Raw genomic sequence first — 17360 nt, 5'->3', positions numbered from 1 at the left:
ACAATGAATTTTAAGAATTGTATATCTGAAAAAAAAAAAAAGAATTGTATACCTCTGATCAAAGTGGGTTACTTTCATTGATCTTAAATATGAAACAATCATTAAAGGGATAAACAAATAGCTAACAACATATCTGCTTTTTTAGTTTAGAAAAGCATATTAATTCAACTTTTCTAAAATGAAACATAGGAACAGTGCTCATTATGATACAAAAGTGGGATTTATAAGCCTACAAAGTACAGTATTTAAACATTACAGTTGAGATCAGGTAACATAAAAATCATATTTTTACAGCATTTTAAGCTTATAACCCAATTCATTGGTGTCACGTAATTAGTCAAGGTGAGAATTCAGTCTTTGAGGATACTCAGCTCTGCGATCTCAGTTGATCTCATGGGTAAGTATGGAGGGACAGCCTCTCCATCAATGGTCACTGGCCCATAGGAAGGAAAATAATCAACTGAAGGGCACTCAAAAGCAATTTCATCAACTACAATGTTTGTTTTTAAGAAGAGAAATCACATAGCTCTTTAAATAAGAAGTAAAAGGAAGTTTTTACACAATTAAAGATATCAAATAACTTTCCAGTATTAGTCAGTTTCCTTGTTTCAACTAAAAAAAAAAAAAAAAAGCAAATAAAAGGCAGAATAACAGATGTGAGGGAGGAAGAAGAAAAAAACCCTGAGAGTTACAATTACGTGTCAACTGCCATGTTGGCAAATGACCTGAGAGACAGGAGTGGCACTGGGCTCTGATGCTGCTTGGCGGGGGGCGGGCACCAGGAAGGGGGGGAAGGTTTTGCTGGTGTGGGGAGCTGAGCTGTCACGTAGTCTGGACACACACACTCTCGTCCATATTTAGGTCAGACCTAAGATGAACTGTAAGAAGCTACGTGTTTTATATATTGGTAATAGGACAGTTTTTAAAGCTAATTTTATGTTGAATACTATTTTTCTTCCTCCTTTTCTTTTCTCCTAAACACAGGAAGTTTTTTTAAAGGTATCTGAAGTTCACAAAACAACAGTTTTGTAACAAGATTAGAGTTATTTCTAGATTTCTGACTTCACAGTACATTTATACTTGACTTATTAGGAATAGAAAAACACTGTCAGTCTCTCCTACAAATTCTAAAAAACAGAGGAAAGACAACTTTAGAGATGCAAAGGTCAAAGTCATACATCCCTGGAGTAACTGCACTTTTTTTAATCCTTTAAATTGACCCACTGGGCCATTTCTAATCAGTTTCAAATCAAGGGCCAACGTTAAACAGATGATACTGCACTACAAATGAAGTGGGAAAAACACATTCAGAAAACACATCAGTGGTACTGACTTATAGTGCTCAATAAAACATGCCAAAAATACCTTATGATTTTTTTTCAAGCAGGGAAAAAAAGGTATCCTCCATCAAAAAGTGATTACAGAAAAACAATGCCTTCATTCCAATGACTAAATGTTAAACTTTCTAAAAAACGTTTGATTTAATATAATATTAATGAAATTAATGAGGAAAATGAAATGGAATTCAATTATGGATCAACAAAGAAAATATTCTTTGTTTACTGTCTGCCTGTATTAAGAAGAATCAGTACCTATCGCTTATAAATCATTAAAACAAAAATGCTCAATTAATCTTACTTTTATATGTAAAGGTCTGACAGAAACCAGTCCTATCACCAGACCTTTGCTTCACAAATCGAAGCAATAATGGTTTCAGAAAGCAGTCACACTCTATGAGCAGACAATTGGAGAGATTTAGTAAATCCCACTTTATAGAGCAGAGACTAATCGGAAAACACAAGCCAGTCAAATGTTTCTTATGAACTGTTGACACTATATCAATGCTGAATCAATTGGTGGCATTTACTCTGAGTGACAGAAAAGAAATAAATATTTATATCACATAACCTATATCAATGAACCCAGGCAGAAAGCTATTTCTAACCTGTCAATATTTGATTATCTTGAAGAATCATGTCCCTTTCTTTTAATGATTAATATGAATTCCTTATTAAATCTAAGTGGAGGCCAGTGGAAAGGCAAATCATTATTAATGCTTGAGAGCATAAACCACTAAAATAAAAAACTACGCTTAAGTGTTAAAGTATCGTTAAATGTGACTTACATCTTCCATAGCAAGTGGTGTCAGTGTTCAGCCCAGAAATTTATTGATGCCACAATGGAGCATGTTACCTCACTGCAATGCAATCTTGTTCACTCTTTACTTACCTGATAGCACCAAGGACTGAGGAATTAAGAGGAGGAGGACGTATTTTGAAGACTTCCAAAGGTGGGAGTTCTTTGTTTTGTTTTATGAATAAAAGTAAACATAAAATGGCTAATCCTCAAAAATAAGGAAATGCCAGGGTGTTTAACGTGGGGCTTCACATTCCCCAGGGAAAGCAATAAACACTCTTTAAGTGTCAAAAATCATTGCCATGACAATTCTCCACCAAAGAGAATCTCCTAACCGAGAGTACTAAGATATTTATGGCATTAGATTCAGAATACTAGGAACATTTCAGAATGTTTATTTTTTTGCCCTGAAAATAAAATGTTTTTCATTTTTGAAAGAATCTATGACAGGTTATTTTCCATTGCCTGGGTTGAACAAATGTAGTTAAAGCTTCTTAATTTATGTCAATTTTGAAATATATTTTCCAGCTGAAGAACACAAGTAACTCATAAGTTACAGTTAGTAACCAGAATGCAAACACGTTGGGAGATACATAAATATCCTAGGCTCAATATTTCAGCTTTTAGTCAGGTTTTGTTTCATATGCTTGAAAACGTGCAGGGCACTAGGGGGATATATACATGGACCTCAACTGAAACAAAAACTTTGGCTGCTTAAAGTTAAAAGTACTATTAGATAAAAATGATCTAAAATTTGGGGACCAATAAGATTATACATACAATATCAGATTCTCCTTAGCTGTACACTGCATAGTTAAGGACTAGAATTCACACACTCTGGATGACAATCAGATGTCAAATACAAATCAGTTTACTTTTTCTAACTATATTCAAGAGAATACATGCTAAATAAATAAGGTTTCCAGAAGTGCCACCATACAGTCATCACTTTAAGGCACACACATCTATTAGGCCACCAAGTTACAGGTGATATTAAAGGACAAGCGTGGGGAGCCAGCTTTGTCTTCTTGACATGCTCCACTACAAGCACTTGATTCATGAAATGCCAATGAGGCTTGGAGAGGTCAGCATGTGAAGGCACTGAATAAGCATCTGAGATAATTAAGATTTCAGCCTTCGAAACATGGACGGGAAGTGAACAGCAGTTAAGAAAATCAATAAGAGTCTTTTATTTGCGGTGACACAGATGTCTCAGTCAATAGAGCCTAATAGGTAAGCTTGATCGCAATGGACAGGCGCCTGCCTCCAAGGCTATCAAAGGGCTTCCTCTATAACAAACACTAAAGCGCATTTATGTGGCTATTGAGGAATCGCGGACCCTGTAGGTAGCTTCATTTACCAGTGTATGTTTAAAAGCACTATACTATTTCAGATGTGTCCATTTACTTGAATCAAAATTAGTGAGAAATAACTGGCCTGCAGGCCCGTTTGTCCCTCACTGACTGGAGTAGGTCATTCTGCTTTCGATGACCAGTCAGCTGGACAAACGGAGGGCTCCTGAAGGCCAGGAATTTTAATGGCAAAGGTCTGCTGTGACTCCGTTCCTCTAAAAAGCCAGTGTTAGTTTCAGGACAAAAGAAGGAACTAAGGGGAGAAAGTTAACAGTTTTCCTTTTTCTCCCTAAAGATAATGAAAGAAGCAGCCACCTCGGGACGCAGGGCCATTCCAACAACCCACGGGCTGACACACTTGTTCAGAACTGATTAACTTTTCCACCCTGAGCTGGCAGCAGGATGTGTGCGTGGTACTTCAATCTGCCGGGAGTGAAACCCATTAGCACAGTTTGAAAAACGTGCTGCAAATTGTTCTGCCAATCAAATTAAGCCATGTAATTCATTTATGACAAGAAGAAATTTATAGACCCTTTATCTGTTTATTAAGTTTACGGATTAAAAAAAAAAAACTAGACAGCACTAAGTTACTACTATCAGAAAATCTTAATCTGTAATGACACCTACCTGGCCATTGGCTAATATTTTTTTCAGTTCAGCAGAAGACTTCTTTAAGCTGAAAAGAAAAGGCATAGTTTTTAATAGCAAATTCATTAACACCTCTGAACAACACTGAACGTTCTAGACTAAAATACACTTTTGCTTTAAATGTAGACATAGACTACACTTTTTACATCATTATCCCTACCTATTTTCTAAAGAAACTAGCCAAATGGCAAAGACATCAGTAAGAGACTGAAGCCCGTTAGTAATCTAAAGCAATAAAGAAGCCTACTGTAATAATGAAGCTAGACTGTTGCACAGACTACTTCAGACACTTCTCCTTGCTATTAGTTCTGCTCTTTTGGGGTAGCCTTTCAGTGGCTATTTTATGTTGAGCACTACCAAGCACTTAGGAATGCCCTCTTAGAATGTTCACAGCAAAGATTACACAACTTCAAAAGATAAAACACTTTAAGTTTAGATTTTTTTTTTATTATAGCTAAGAGTTACAATTCAGCTTCCTGAGAAGCAAATGTGTAGCAGAAATAATCACAGTATTTACTCACTGTGTGCTCTGGAACGAGATACTGAGCCTCTCTAAATCTCAATTTCCTCTTTTTATAAAGTGGGGGAAATATCAATGTTATAGTGCAACCAAGAAAATTAAACATGACAAAAAGCCTAGCACTGGGTTCTGTAGACAGTAGGCATTAAATCAATTTTAGCTGCCTTCTCTTTCCTTTCTTCTCCTACAGGTATGACAGCCAGTTTCCAGAATTATGTAAGAAACATGGAAATGTTCTTCTCTGGACATAAATGACTATGTAAAAATTTATATGGGTGAGCTTAGGGAAAGTGGCCAAAGGATGCTATGAAGTCCTTCTAGCTTCATACTGAGTTATACCTGTACACATTCACTCAATTAGTAGAGTGGTGTATAAAACAGTACCATTTCCCATCAATATTTTAATTGAAATTTAAAACTTGTTAACTTTATCCTTAATCTATCTACTCTAACCCTCTCCCCATCTGCCAAATTAACTCTTCCCTTTGGTAGTTATCTGCAGATGTCTTTCTTTCCACCACAGCCTTTCCGAAGACTGGAAGCTCCCTGAGAACAGAGACCACATCTTACTCACTCTCTATATTCCATTTCCTTCCCACCCTGGAGCCTAGCCCAATGACTTGACACATATTAAGTGTTTGATAAATGGGGGTCATTATTCTGGTTGTTATTATACAGTAGTGCACACACACACACACACACACTCACACACATTCGTTACCTTTAATAAGTTATATTTGAGAAAACCTCAGACTTCAAGTTTGACCACACTCACCATTCCAAGTTATAATTACTTTTCTTAATAAATATTTCTTAAATTTCTTAAATGAAAACTATGGGCCCCAGACTATATTCCCCAGACTTTATAAAATGTGTCTTCAACCAATGATTCTAAACTTTAATAACATCCTCCCAAGTCTAAGAATTCAAGCACTAAGCAGCAGTTAAGAATTCTGCAGAATAGGACTAAATCTGAAATATATTAAAAAAATAAAATAACTGCCTAAAATGATACCAGTTGAAAATAGTAGACTCTACTATTTCCCAAGTGATGAGCATGTGCCACGCATTGTGCTAAATGCTATTACTTAGTATCCTGATCTAATGCTCACAATAACTATACCCCTGTGGGAGTTAGTTATGTCGGGGGAGGGAGGGTTTACTTCTTACGTATAAAGAAACCCAAGGTACATACCTTGCTCAAGATCACTCTAGTCTATCTCTCTAACATAAATACACCGCCCCCCCCCCGGAAAACATTTGAATCCTTATATTCCCGGAAATAGTCCCAATTTAATATTTGCAATTATTATAAAAACAGAAATAACCAAACAATACCCAGGCAATGTTTCTCCACAGATATTCCATTATGTCATGCAACTTGAAATAATAACATTTTGATTCATTGCATTTACACAACACCTTTCATCCAAGAAACAAAACGTGATTCCTTAATACAACTTCATCAATCTTCTAAACACCAGCGGTAGATAGATGGAAAATTTAATCATCCTAATTTTATTGGAGAAAGCCAAGATGTTCAGGAAAGGCCGTGCTTGGCAGTGGGACTTGATCTCAGTAATTATGGCCTAGGAACACCATATGAATGAGTAAACTCAATTAAAAAAAAAATTTATTTATTTGTCTTTGCCAGGTATTCCTTGCAGCATGTGGGATCTTTCAGTTGCAACATGCAAACTCTTAGCTGTAGCATATGGGATCGAGTTCCCTGACCAGAGATTGAACCTAGGCCCCCTGCACTGGGAGCTCAGAGTCTTAGCCACTGGACCACCAAGGAAGTCTCGTAAGCTCAATTTAATGAATGGTCATCCACCTAAGGCAAAGACCAATTCATGCTTTAAGAGTGACAGAGGAAAAAACTGATTTCATTCATTATGCCAATATCTGGCTACCAACTTGATCTGGTAAAAAATAACATTTATATATCCTGGCAATTTCTTTGTGCCCCAGTTGACTATCTGGTATCTGTGACTTGAGCTATCTAAAAATCACTTTAAAAGATCCTTTAAAATTTAAGTGTGATACATCTGTCACCTGGGTATGACACTTTAAGGGGACACTGAGATATTCAAAGAGTGAAAGGGTGAGGGGACTAGAAATAATGTTGCAGCAGAAAAGCTGAATGAGCTGGGAGAATTTAATTCAGAGACAAAACCTAGAGGGAGTATAAATGAATCTGTCTACTCATTTATTCAAGCAGTACTAACTACCTATCACCATGTATGTGTGAAGCATCATGCTGGGAACTAGGGTTCAACAATGGCTGAGTAGAATTCCACTGTATATATGTACCACATGTTCTTTATCTACTGAAAACCATAATGGAAAAGAATATGAAAGAGTATCTATATGTGTGTATATATATGTACCTTAACACTTTACTGCACAGAAATTAATACAACACTGTATATCAATGTCAATAAAATAATCTTTTTTAAAAAAATAATGAATATGCTACCATCACCGCCCTGAAAGAGTACAGAATTTATTAGGGGACAGAAGTGATTACAATAAAATGTGCTAACCACTATAACAAAAGCAAGCACAGGGAGATAATGGGAATTCATAGAAGGGATACCTGGCATAGACTAGGAGGTGGGCAATAATGAGGGACAGTTTTCAGAAGACAACAGCTTTGCTCCTCAAAGATAACCAAGGTTAGCCAGGATGAAGGCAAAGGCAGGAGTGGATTAAAAGAAGAAGAAAGCAGGAAAGAGACAACAGCGGATGTGAAGGCCCAGTAGCAAGAGGGAATGTGATCCATCAAGGGTACCATGTATCCATCAGCAAAGCTGGAGCATCAGCTGGAAGGGGTATGGGGAGTGGCAGGCCTAGAGCGGGCAGAGGACCCAAACGTGGGAGTCCAGGGCTTACCTGCTGTGGAAGCTACAGCTGGTATTAAAGGCTAGATGGATCAGTACAGTGGGGAATGAAGGGCTCAAAACACCCATCGGCAAGATCACGCTGGCTGCAACGTGGAGGAGGTACTGCAGTGGGGAGCTATTATGAGGCTGTAGCAACGATCGAGGGAGCCTGATCTACCTTTGTAGAAACAGAGATGCTGGCAAACAGACAGACTTCACAGTGATTTAGGAGGCAGAACCTACACATGTATGGACTGACTGGATGTGGGGCTAAGGGAGACCCAGGAAGCAGTGAAGGATGCCTGGCAGGTCATCTGGAGTTTGCATCCAGGCAGATGTGGGAGAATTTACTGAGACAGGAAATCTAGGAAATCTAGAGAAGCCTGTCTCTCGGGAAGATGACTGGTAGATGCATCACTTAGAAGAGGGAACAGCCCTGGCCCGAGAGCTAAACTCAATCTTTACAAGTGGGTGCTAAAAGGACACAAAGCTCCGCTCATGGAAAAGAATGTTCTGAGACAAGGCGACAAGAACGTAAAAATAGGTACTTCAGCCAGTAAAGGGCGTTATTGCCACAGGGATGTTTAGGACGCACCTGGAAGGCCATTTGGCAAGGGGAGGGGAGTCAGGAACCCAAGGAGGGCTGGATTAGATGGGGGCGTCTCCTTCTCCTGCTCCACACCACAGGCAAGCGTCTTCTGTAAACACAGAGCTGGCCATGACACTCTTCTGCTGAAAGTCATCTAACGGCTTGCCAATACACTGAGAGGAAAACTCAAACACCAGGCCCCCCGATCTGGCTCCTGTCACCTCCCTTTTTCCTATCACTCCTACTGCTCTCCCCACCTCTTCATGCCCTCCCCCAGCCCAGCAGCGCTCCCTGTGTTCCAGCCTAACTGGCCTCCTTCGGACACATGGAGCTCCTTTACCACCCCTGGGCCTTCACTGATGCTCTCCCGCCCCTCTGAAATGCCCTTCTCTGGCTCTGGATGTGGCTAGGGCCTCCTTATCCTTCAAGCCAAGATGGAATGTCACCACCCCCGCCCACTACTGACACCCAGTTCAAATCTAAACACGTGCCTGCCCAGGGTTCTTTCACTTTAAAATCTGCTTGTTTTCTTCCTAACGATGATTGTAAAGTATAATTATTTGCGTACTGCAGGGTGGTCTTATATGCCTATTAGCATACTTCAGAGGATAAGGACCACAATGTACTCCTAGTGAGTAGGACAACACCGAATAACTAGGAGGCGCTCAATAAATACTTTGATTAGTTACCAACACGGCACAGAAAACGGCCAACCTAGGCTGGTACATTAAAATCACCTGTAGGACTTCTCCAACTTCACTCCTCCCATAACAAAAATCTCTCTTGAGCAAACTACCATTACTATCTGGGAAGCTGTCACATCCCTAAAGGAAGATGCTGCAACAAAGGGCTGAGAACCACTAGATCAGACAGTCTCTTTCCAACTCAAAGATTATATAATACTTTGTAAATATAAATGATAGTCTTTTAAAAGCCAAGCTAATTCACTTCGGTTTTAGTTAAAACCAAATCTGAGAGAACTGAAAATTTATCCTACCGCTTTTCTGTCTTACCATCCTTCTCAGCTTCATCCAGCTTTTTATACCATGATGAAGTTTGACCTAAAACACCAGAAAAAATCCTTGTTTTCACTCAAGGCTCACAGTCTGTCTGAACATCATTTTTTCTGGAAGTGGTGGCAATGATTAAAGGCCCTGCCCTCTTCGCGCGGACTGTAACAGGTGAGGCTCAGTCCCCAGGCCTCCACTCGGCGGGCACGGCCCACGTGCCCAACAAGCATGAAGAGAGGCGGCAGACCACTGCTGAGCAGGGCCACGCACTTGGACGAAGACTACAAGACCCACCCCTCAGGCCCAGGGGACAGGTGACCCACTGGCGAAAAACCAGTGGATGTATTTTAACACAGATGAATTGTTTAAAGAGGAAACACACTTTAAGAGTACTGTGTTCACGGCAGGAAAGCTGTGGGTAAGATCTACTGACGCTATAAAAAAACAACCAAGGAAGTGACTTTTGGGGAGGGGACAGGAGAGCAAAGAAAGAGTCAAGAGGAGAGACTTTATCTGCAGTAAAGCCCGGCTGCGAAAGGACCAAGATCTGAATGGAGGGGGCAGGGAGGGGCATGGAAGGGAAAGTAGAAGCCTAAGCTACATCTCGGCAGATGAGGGCTGTGTCAACATGGAGTACAGCCTAAACCCAGGAAGACCAGGGCATACAATGGAAGGGTGATCTGGCTCTGTGATGGCTTTTCAGTCACCCGTGTGAATAAAAACACACAGAACAACCACCTTCAAGTGTCCTCTTCAAGCACAGCAATAAGATGTCTACCAGAGAAATAAAAATAAGATGTCTACCAGCAAAATAACTCAGTGTATAACAAACAAGACCTAGATTCCTTTCAGCTTAAGCAGGTCAGTGTACTTGAGGACCTTCATCTTCTAGAAGTAAGTTCTCAGGCTTGTCAGAACACATTGAAGAGGCTCAGGTCTTGAGTATCCATCCCAGTCTGGGACAACATCAGAATGAATTAATGAAAACGTGTCTTCCTTCTAAAATACCTCAATTTCTTATATAACCAAAGGTACAAAAGTGAACAACATGGCTGGTCAATTTAAATTTCACTACCTTACTCTCCTTGTCTCTTTCTGGGGAAGCTGTCAGTGGAACATCATACTGCCAAAAGATGGACAACCAAGACAAAAATAGTAAGTATTATACAACCTACAAACCAGATCATCAGAGCAGGAAATGGTCAAAGACACTGAATTTTCTGGTTCTGTATAATCTGGAGACTGAAGGAAAACCACTCCACAGACCAAAATTAACAGTTCAACTTGTTTCATTTTATCTTTCTCTATGAGGTCCTTTCTTTTCAGTCAATGCCAAAGCTAGGGTTACTTAACAGGCCAGATTTCCTCTTAGCCACATACACACTTTTGCGGTCTTATGGAAAAGAGGTGTCATCCCACAAGCCTCTTCCCCACCCTCAGCTCTGTGGATAATCATGCTTACGGGCACACTTGACTTGCGTGCTCTCACCTATTGCTTGGAAGTGAATCTGAGACTGCTGGGCTGCTGTGTTGAGAGGGTCCAGCCCGGGTATTCACCTACAAGTAAAGAAAGGATCTTGATCAGTCTGTGTTCTGAGGACACGGTTCTAATTAACCTATAATTTGCCACAAATTTCTCATTTCACTATGAAGGTTAATTAGCTTGTTGCTAGACCGACCCATAGTCTATTCAGTATATAGGTTACAAAAAATGTACAACCTGTATATTATATAATACTTCACTTCTGCCATTATTCAAATATTTAAATAGTGCTGAAAGAAAAGGAGAGATAAATGGGAAATTTTCAATTCACTGTCTAGAACTGAATTCAATTCTAGTGAAGAAATTCAGTTTACTGTTTCTTTTTGTTTTATATAAAAAACAATGTATTCAAAAAAGTATATTAAGAACACATCCAAGGGCCAAAAGCGAATCTCACATTATCATATCCCTCCAGCTCTAAAACCAGACAGAATGTTGCAGAATGTCTCTTATTCACTGAAAAATGAGGTCCAAGTAATTAATTATAAAATGCTTGAGTCTAATACAATAGCCAGTTTTTCTTTTAAATGTAAAGCCTTAAGCAGAAATCTAGAATTTAAAATACACAGAACAATGAAAGGACATTAAATAGATATATGTTTCCAGCATAAACATGTCAAAAGAAAAGGGGGGTATTCTGTGTGCAATATGCTTATGTGCTTAACTAATCACCGAAATGAAGTCTATATTTTCACTCAAATAAATCTTTGTGGAGATCAGTAGCCAGGATCATCCTGAAAAAACAGACCAACAAAACAATTCCGAAAATAAAAAGGTTTTTAAAAATTTGGGATCAAATCCCATACACACACACACACACACACACACACATACACACACACGTATATTGAACAAATTCTACAGATGACTCCCCCTCCACATCCCATTTAAAAAAAAAAAAAGGATCGCTTGTCAGAGCTTGAGAAAGTGCAGTTTTATTTGACATTTCAATAAGTGGAACACAGCATTACAAATCCATCTAACTTTACTGAAACAATTATTGAAATTCGTACCTTCAGGCCATGTATGTTCCGTTCCCCAGGAGGCTTGCAGGCTGAAACAGTAATTGACTAAATTGTAGAACACATCAGGGCCATTTACAAATTTGCTCAAAATGAATCGTTTAAAAAGAAATGAGGGTGACACCAAAATTAGCAGAGAGAAATGATTGAAAAGTGGCTCCCAAGACCCAAAGTGGGAATTATGAACCAGGGTTTTTAACTTGCAGGAGTGAGCATTTATAAATGCAAAGAGCTTTCTGACACCACCTCATATAAATTCCAATTTCTGCTTAAAACATATAAAAATCAAGTTAACTGAGCTAAAATGATTAGATTCCTTTCATAATTCAAATTTCTGCAATCTTTCCTCACTCTATTACATTGTATATCTGCTATCACTTATTCTACAATGAAAATAGCTACGGTTTTTGAAGGGGAGAGGCAGGAGGGTCTTTTAACGCCAAAAAGATTGCTAGAGATTCTATGAAATATTCAAGTTTGAATACTAGTTTGCAAAGCAGTAAGTAGTCAAATTTGCTAAAATACAGAGATATCATTAACTTTTGTCACATTTCTTGCAAATCTTGACATTTATTAATATTTAAAAGTCTAAAGATAAAGCAGTACCAGGAAAAAGTAACATTAATTTCTCTACATCATCTTGAGTTACAGATTAGTACAACACTTGTCCAATTCAGTAAACGCTTCTTCATCAAATGTTAAAAAAATAAAGAGCTTCGTGCCCATGTTATAGGCTGCTTCCATTTGAAAACCACAGTGTCCTACATATTATATGTTAAGGGGCCATCAATTTTGATTGATTGTTTGAGGAAGGATGAATCTGATTTTTTTTTTTTTTTTTTTTTTTTGCTCCTTTCTCAGATGTACATGTATTTTCCTCTGTTTCTGACAAGAAATAGAGCTGGTAAATAAGAAGATGATATAGGTAATAACTACAAAGTACATCAGTTGCTTTAGTTTTGTGTATTTTAAGCATCTTCAAATTTATTATGTTATTTTCCTTAAAAAAATCTAAACCTCAATAAAGCATTTTTATTTGTTTTTCTAAAATACATTAAAATTAAGACTCCAAATCCTCTTTCCTTAAAATGGAAATTAACTTTTTGAACAAAACAACAGTCACATACACTTGAGGCCTGGTCCTTTAGGGACCATTAATACTTCCTAAGAAAACACTTCAGAGCATTTCCTCTGAAGTACCAGTGCATTTATAAACTTCATTGAGTAAGGAAGTGACTAACTAAGGAATTAGAGACAGGCATCAATTCTTATCTGGTACCTTAACATCTGCCTCACTCCTCAATTGGCTTCTTAAATCTCTGTAACTGGAAATCTAAACTGTATTCAAAAAATATAGTAACCTTAATTTTCTGAAATTGTAGAGTGAGAAGTTACTGTAAAGTCAGTGAATTTTCATGCTTATCATATCTTTTAACTACAAAGAGCACTCAGTCCTGAGCAGGGAAGTTACTATCCAACACAACTGCGCCACTCAGAATGAGAAGACCTGTTGTTAGAATAGAATCGTTTTCTCCTGTCCCTCTGATTTGCTCAGTCTAGAGATTCTTTACAACATGGGGCCTGAGAACCTCTCATCAACTCAGTAGACCCAGGTAACATACCCAGTGTCTACACTCTTAACTGTAAAAATTTCCATAAACTCCAAATTCATATAAATCTAATATAAAATTATATATTTAATTTATATAAAATGATATAAAAATAAAACTATATAAAATCTATATGTAGATAAGTATGCAAAAAAAGTAGAAAACTAAAAAGAGTTATACAACAGTATATACAAAACCACAGAGAAAAGGAGACTGAGTCTCATACTTTAAAAAACTTAAATGTGATGTGGAACTATATTTAATAATATATTGGAGGCTAATAGAATCTGCTCATTGAAGGCTAATTCTGTTAATTGGAGACTAATAGACTAAGACAGACAACAACAACAGCAGATTCTGTGCTAGGACTACATGTAACACTCATAGCTAACATATTTTCTTTTGAGAATCTCTTCCCTACAACATACTTTTCTCCACACTCCTATCAAATCCTCCAAACTACCACCATACACACTCTACTAATAGTTTAACCTGTATAAGAGCAAATAGCCCTCCTACTTTAAGCAAATTACAACTTAAACAAAATTTTTATTCAAAGTGTACATTAACCACTTAAAAACTGTGTGTCTCTAGAGTTACTTCATGGGCTTCCCTGGTGGCTCAGATGGTAAACAATCTGCCTGCAATGCAAGAGACCAGGGTTCAATCCCTGGTTTGGGAAGATCCCCTGGAGAAGGCAATGGCAACCCGCTCCAGTATTCTTGTCTGGAGAATTCCACGGACTTGAGCCTGGCAGGCTACAGTCCATCGTATCAGAAAGAGTTGGACACGATTGGGCAACTAACACTAGAGTTAATTAATGTCTCTGTACCTAAATATTCTCAACTATAACATGAAAGCAATAAGAGGCAGGACTTCTTAGAGAACTAGAAACGGTAACACACAAAGCAATGTTAGTGCTTGAACAGAGAAGATATCTAAAAATGGCTGTTATTATCATGGGAGGGGCACAATGGTATGGACAGGGAGACTGACAGGGACTGTTCACAAGATAAAAGAACACAAAGAGAACCTGGAAAGATTCTGGACGGAGAAGTAAATATTATCTGGGAAAGAAATGATGACCCAAGGCATTAGAATTATAATAATCCAGGATACTGTACTAGGGTTTGCTACAAGAGAGCTATAAAGTTATAAAGCAGGAAAGCAATTAATGGAAATGATTTCAAACAGTAAAAAAAAAAAAAATTCCTCATGGAGAAACAATTCTGAAATTTCCCCAAATTCTCTTATCCTGTTAAGAAATAACTTGCATCCTGTTATTGGCCTAATACATATAAATGGCAACTTTTTTTTTCTCATTTTTTTTCAAGTTTTAGTCTTCAGGTACAACAGAACTAAATTAATCATAATTGTTTCAGACACACTATCAATGGCCAAGTTTTATTTACTTAGCTCTTTAATAAGTTATTATCAATATTTTACTAAATACTCCTAAGCCAGCTGCCCACCTTAATGGTAGAAGAATATCATTACTCTTGAACCCAGACCTTCTCATGGGCTGGCCGAGCCAGCTGCCTTTGGAGACTTCGTCAGCGCAAATAGCAGTCTACTGATTAACTGAACCATTTAAACGTCAGAGTTACAGGTAATGAAAGTCTAGAATGCCTAATTGGAAAACTCATACCATGATTATTTGCACAGTATCAGTTAACGAAGGTAAGTTTAACTTTTAATTATTTCAATTAAGTTATTTCTAGAAGACTCAGAGAAATTTTCTTATCTGTTTCGTCCTTAGAAAACAGATTTCCAAGTAGGGCAATGTATAATGGGTGAAAGACTTAATGGTTTATATAATTAAACTGTTCTTTTTCACCATTATTCAAACTTTGAGGAAACATTTACATACAGTTGAGCAATCATATCTGTTACAAGGCTAGTACTATCAAACCTAAAGGGAAAAACATGATTTGACTCACCAAGACTCATTCTCATCAGCTCATATTTTTTGAGACTTAACAACCAAATTCCTATTTAGGAGGATTTTCAATTATTTAGAAGATGTATCCCCCAAAAAATCCAGCACCAAACATTCCACCAAAATATCTCTCCTAAAACCCCCTAGTAAATCATGGCTTCTACACTAGCTGAAAGCTTTCTCCTTAATAGCAGCTCTGGCTACCATCATGAGCCACAATTTATAAATATCCAAAATTAAAGTCATTCATTTTCCTTGGTTTAGAAACCATGTGGACCCCCAAAGAGTTCTTTAAGCGAATGTAAGTATGCACTTCAAAAACAAAAAACAATCTAGTTAGTTTAATTTACTCTAGTAAATTAGATATTTTATCTGCCATAACTATAATATAGCCTGCAATCCCCATGGTAATGAATACTTCTTTTGTTTTTTCAAATTAAGAGCTAAACATCATGTTATGTGCATTTAAACCTTTGGAAAACATAACTGTTGATGAAACAGTTTGCTGAAATAATCATTGTTGATTAGAATTTGTTCAACATTACCTCTTGGAAATATCTGCAGAGGCTCTATTAACTGTCCATTTACTTGCTGTTCCATTATTGTAGAATAATACTGCAAAGAGATTATAGAAAGAGATTACTCAGTAATGTATGAACACTGGAACAGACACTTATGGGTTGTTTAATTCACAGTACTTTTGTAAATTGCTGGTATATACATATCAGCCTAGAGAATTCTTTTTCTCTATTTGCACATCAAACTGAACTATAGCGGATACTCAGGACTGAAAGTCCAGTATAGTGTTATCCTTCACGTTGACTTTAAGAGAAAAAACTGGCTGATTAAGACTTTAGGCTAGTATCTGATCTCTAAAAATGTTCTGAAAATGATATATATTAAAAATGACAACAAGTATTTTAGTAGAAATTTCTCAAATTGCCTTTTGTTCTTTTACCCTGGACTTTACAAAGAAAAATGGAGATGCCTCATATTCAGTTTGGACCTATATGCCAGTTAGTTAATCAAACATTATTCATATTTGTACATAAAATGTACAGACAATGGAAATCAAAATCACAGAGACTGTGTAACAAGCAAACAAGATATGACCCATCCAAAGATAACAGGATTAACATGATAAAAAGGTAGCCCAATTTCAAGTAAGCATAACTTTCAAGCTTCAATCTTCTAGATACTTTAGTATAGATCAAATTTAACTTTAAAAATTTGAGCATGAAAAATAAAGTTCCAAATTCAAAAAGCTTTCATATAGCATCATAAACAAGTTCATCCAGTAGGCTGTATTACGGTCTGCTCCTATTTTCCTTAATATGCTAATTGGTGAGCATGTTTCCACCTAACTTGGAAATGGCTTCTGTGCCCTGACTTCTTTTAACACTTGACAAACAACAAAATGATGTTCTTGGTGGAAAATATCAACAATGAAAACCACTGATTTTGTGTTTCAAGGGACTGTCCAAGAGCAGAACTCCCCTTCTGTACTTGTTTCTATATTAAAAACAAATGTGGGGACTTCCCTGGTGGTCCCTCTGCCTTCCAGTCCAAAGGACGCAGGTTCAATCCCAGGTCAGGGAACTAAGACCCCACAAGCTGTGGGGCAACTAAGCCCACACCCCAACTCCTGAATCCGTGTACCCCAACTAGAGAGAAGCTCGAGTGTTGTCATGGGAGGCTGCATGCTGCAACTAAGACTGGATGCAGCCAAAATAAGTAAATAATAGTTTTTAAAAAACACATGCATATTTTCTTTTTAACTATCACATTTCCAGAAAATTCCTCTTTGATAATCATTATTTGTTGACATTCTTAAAAGTTTCTTTTTTAAAAACATGTACATATATCTTCTTATTGCTTTTATGTACATTAAAATTATCACAAGATTGAGCTTATTTTTCCCTTAGAAATAAAAAGGAGTTACAAAATTCCATATCATCTTTAGAATCTCAAGTTAACAAGTCTAAGAATCTTCACCCTAAAAACAAAGTGAAAGTGGATTTTTGATGGCCATGGACTAATAGAAGGATACCCTGCCTTCTGAGAGCTTGCAAACCATAAAGGAAACTGATTCTTTCCCTCCATGAT

General features: G+C 37.5%; 1 protein-coding gene across 3 annotated transcripts in view; it reads right to left on the bottom strand.

The window, feature by feature from the left end:
• MAP2K5 (mitogen-activated protein kinase kinase 5) overlaps positions 1-17360 on the bottom strand; it is a 261148-nt gene that overhangs the window by 204612 nt on the left and 39176 nt on the right. For all 3 annotated transcript variants that reach the window (XM_065940825.1, XM_065940823.1, XM_065940824.1), the window contains exons 4-7: positions 15800-15869; positions 11697-11737; positions 10630-10697; positions 4116-4164 (exon numbers count right to left, since the gene is read on the bottom strand). In XM_065940825.1, the coding sequence (XP_065796897.1) occupies positions 4116-4164; positions 10630-10697; positions 11697-11737; positions 15800-15869 (228 nt within the window). The remainder of the gene's footprint in view (positions 1-4115; positions 4165-10629; positions 10698-11696; positions 11738-15799; positions 15870-17360) is intronic.

Source organism: Muntiacus reevesi, chromosome 7 (genome assembly GCF_963930625.1).
Source record: "Muntiacus reevesi chromosome 7, mMunRee1.1, whole genome shotgun sequence".
Classification (NCBI taxonomy): Eukaryota; Metazoa; Chordata; class Mammalia; order Artiodactyla; family Cervidae; genus Muntiacus; species Muntiacus reevesi.
Note: the sequence above shows the minus strand (reverse complement) of the source record. Positions and strands in the feature narration are given on the sequence as shown.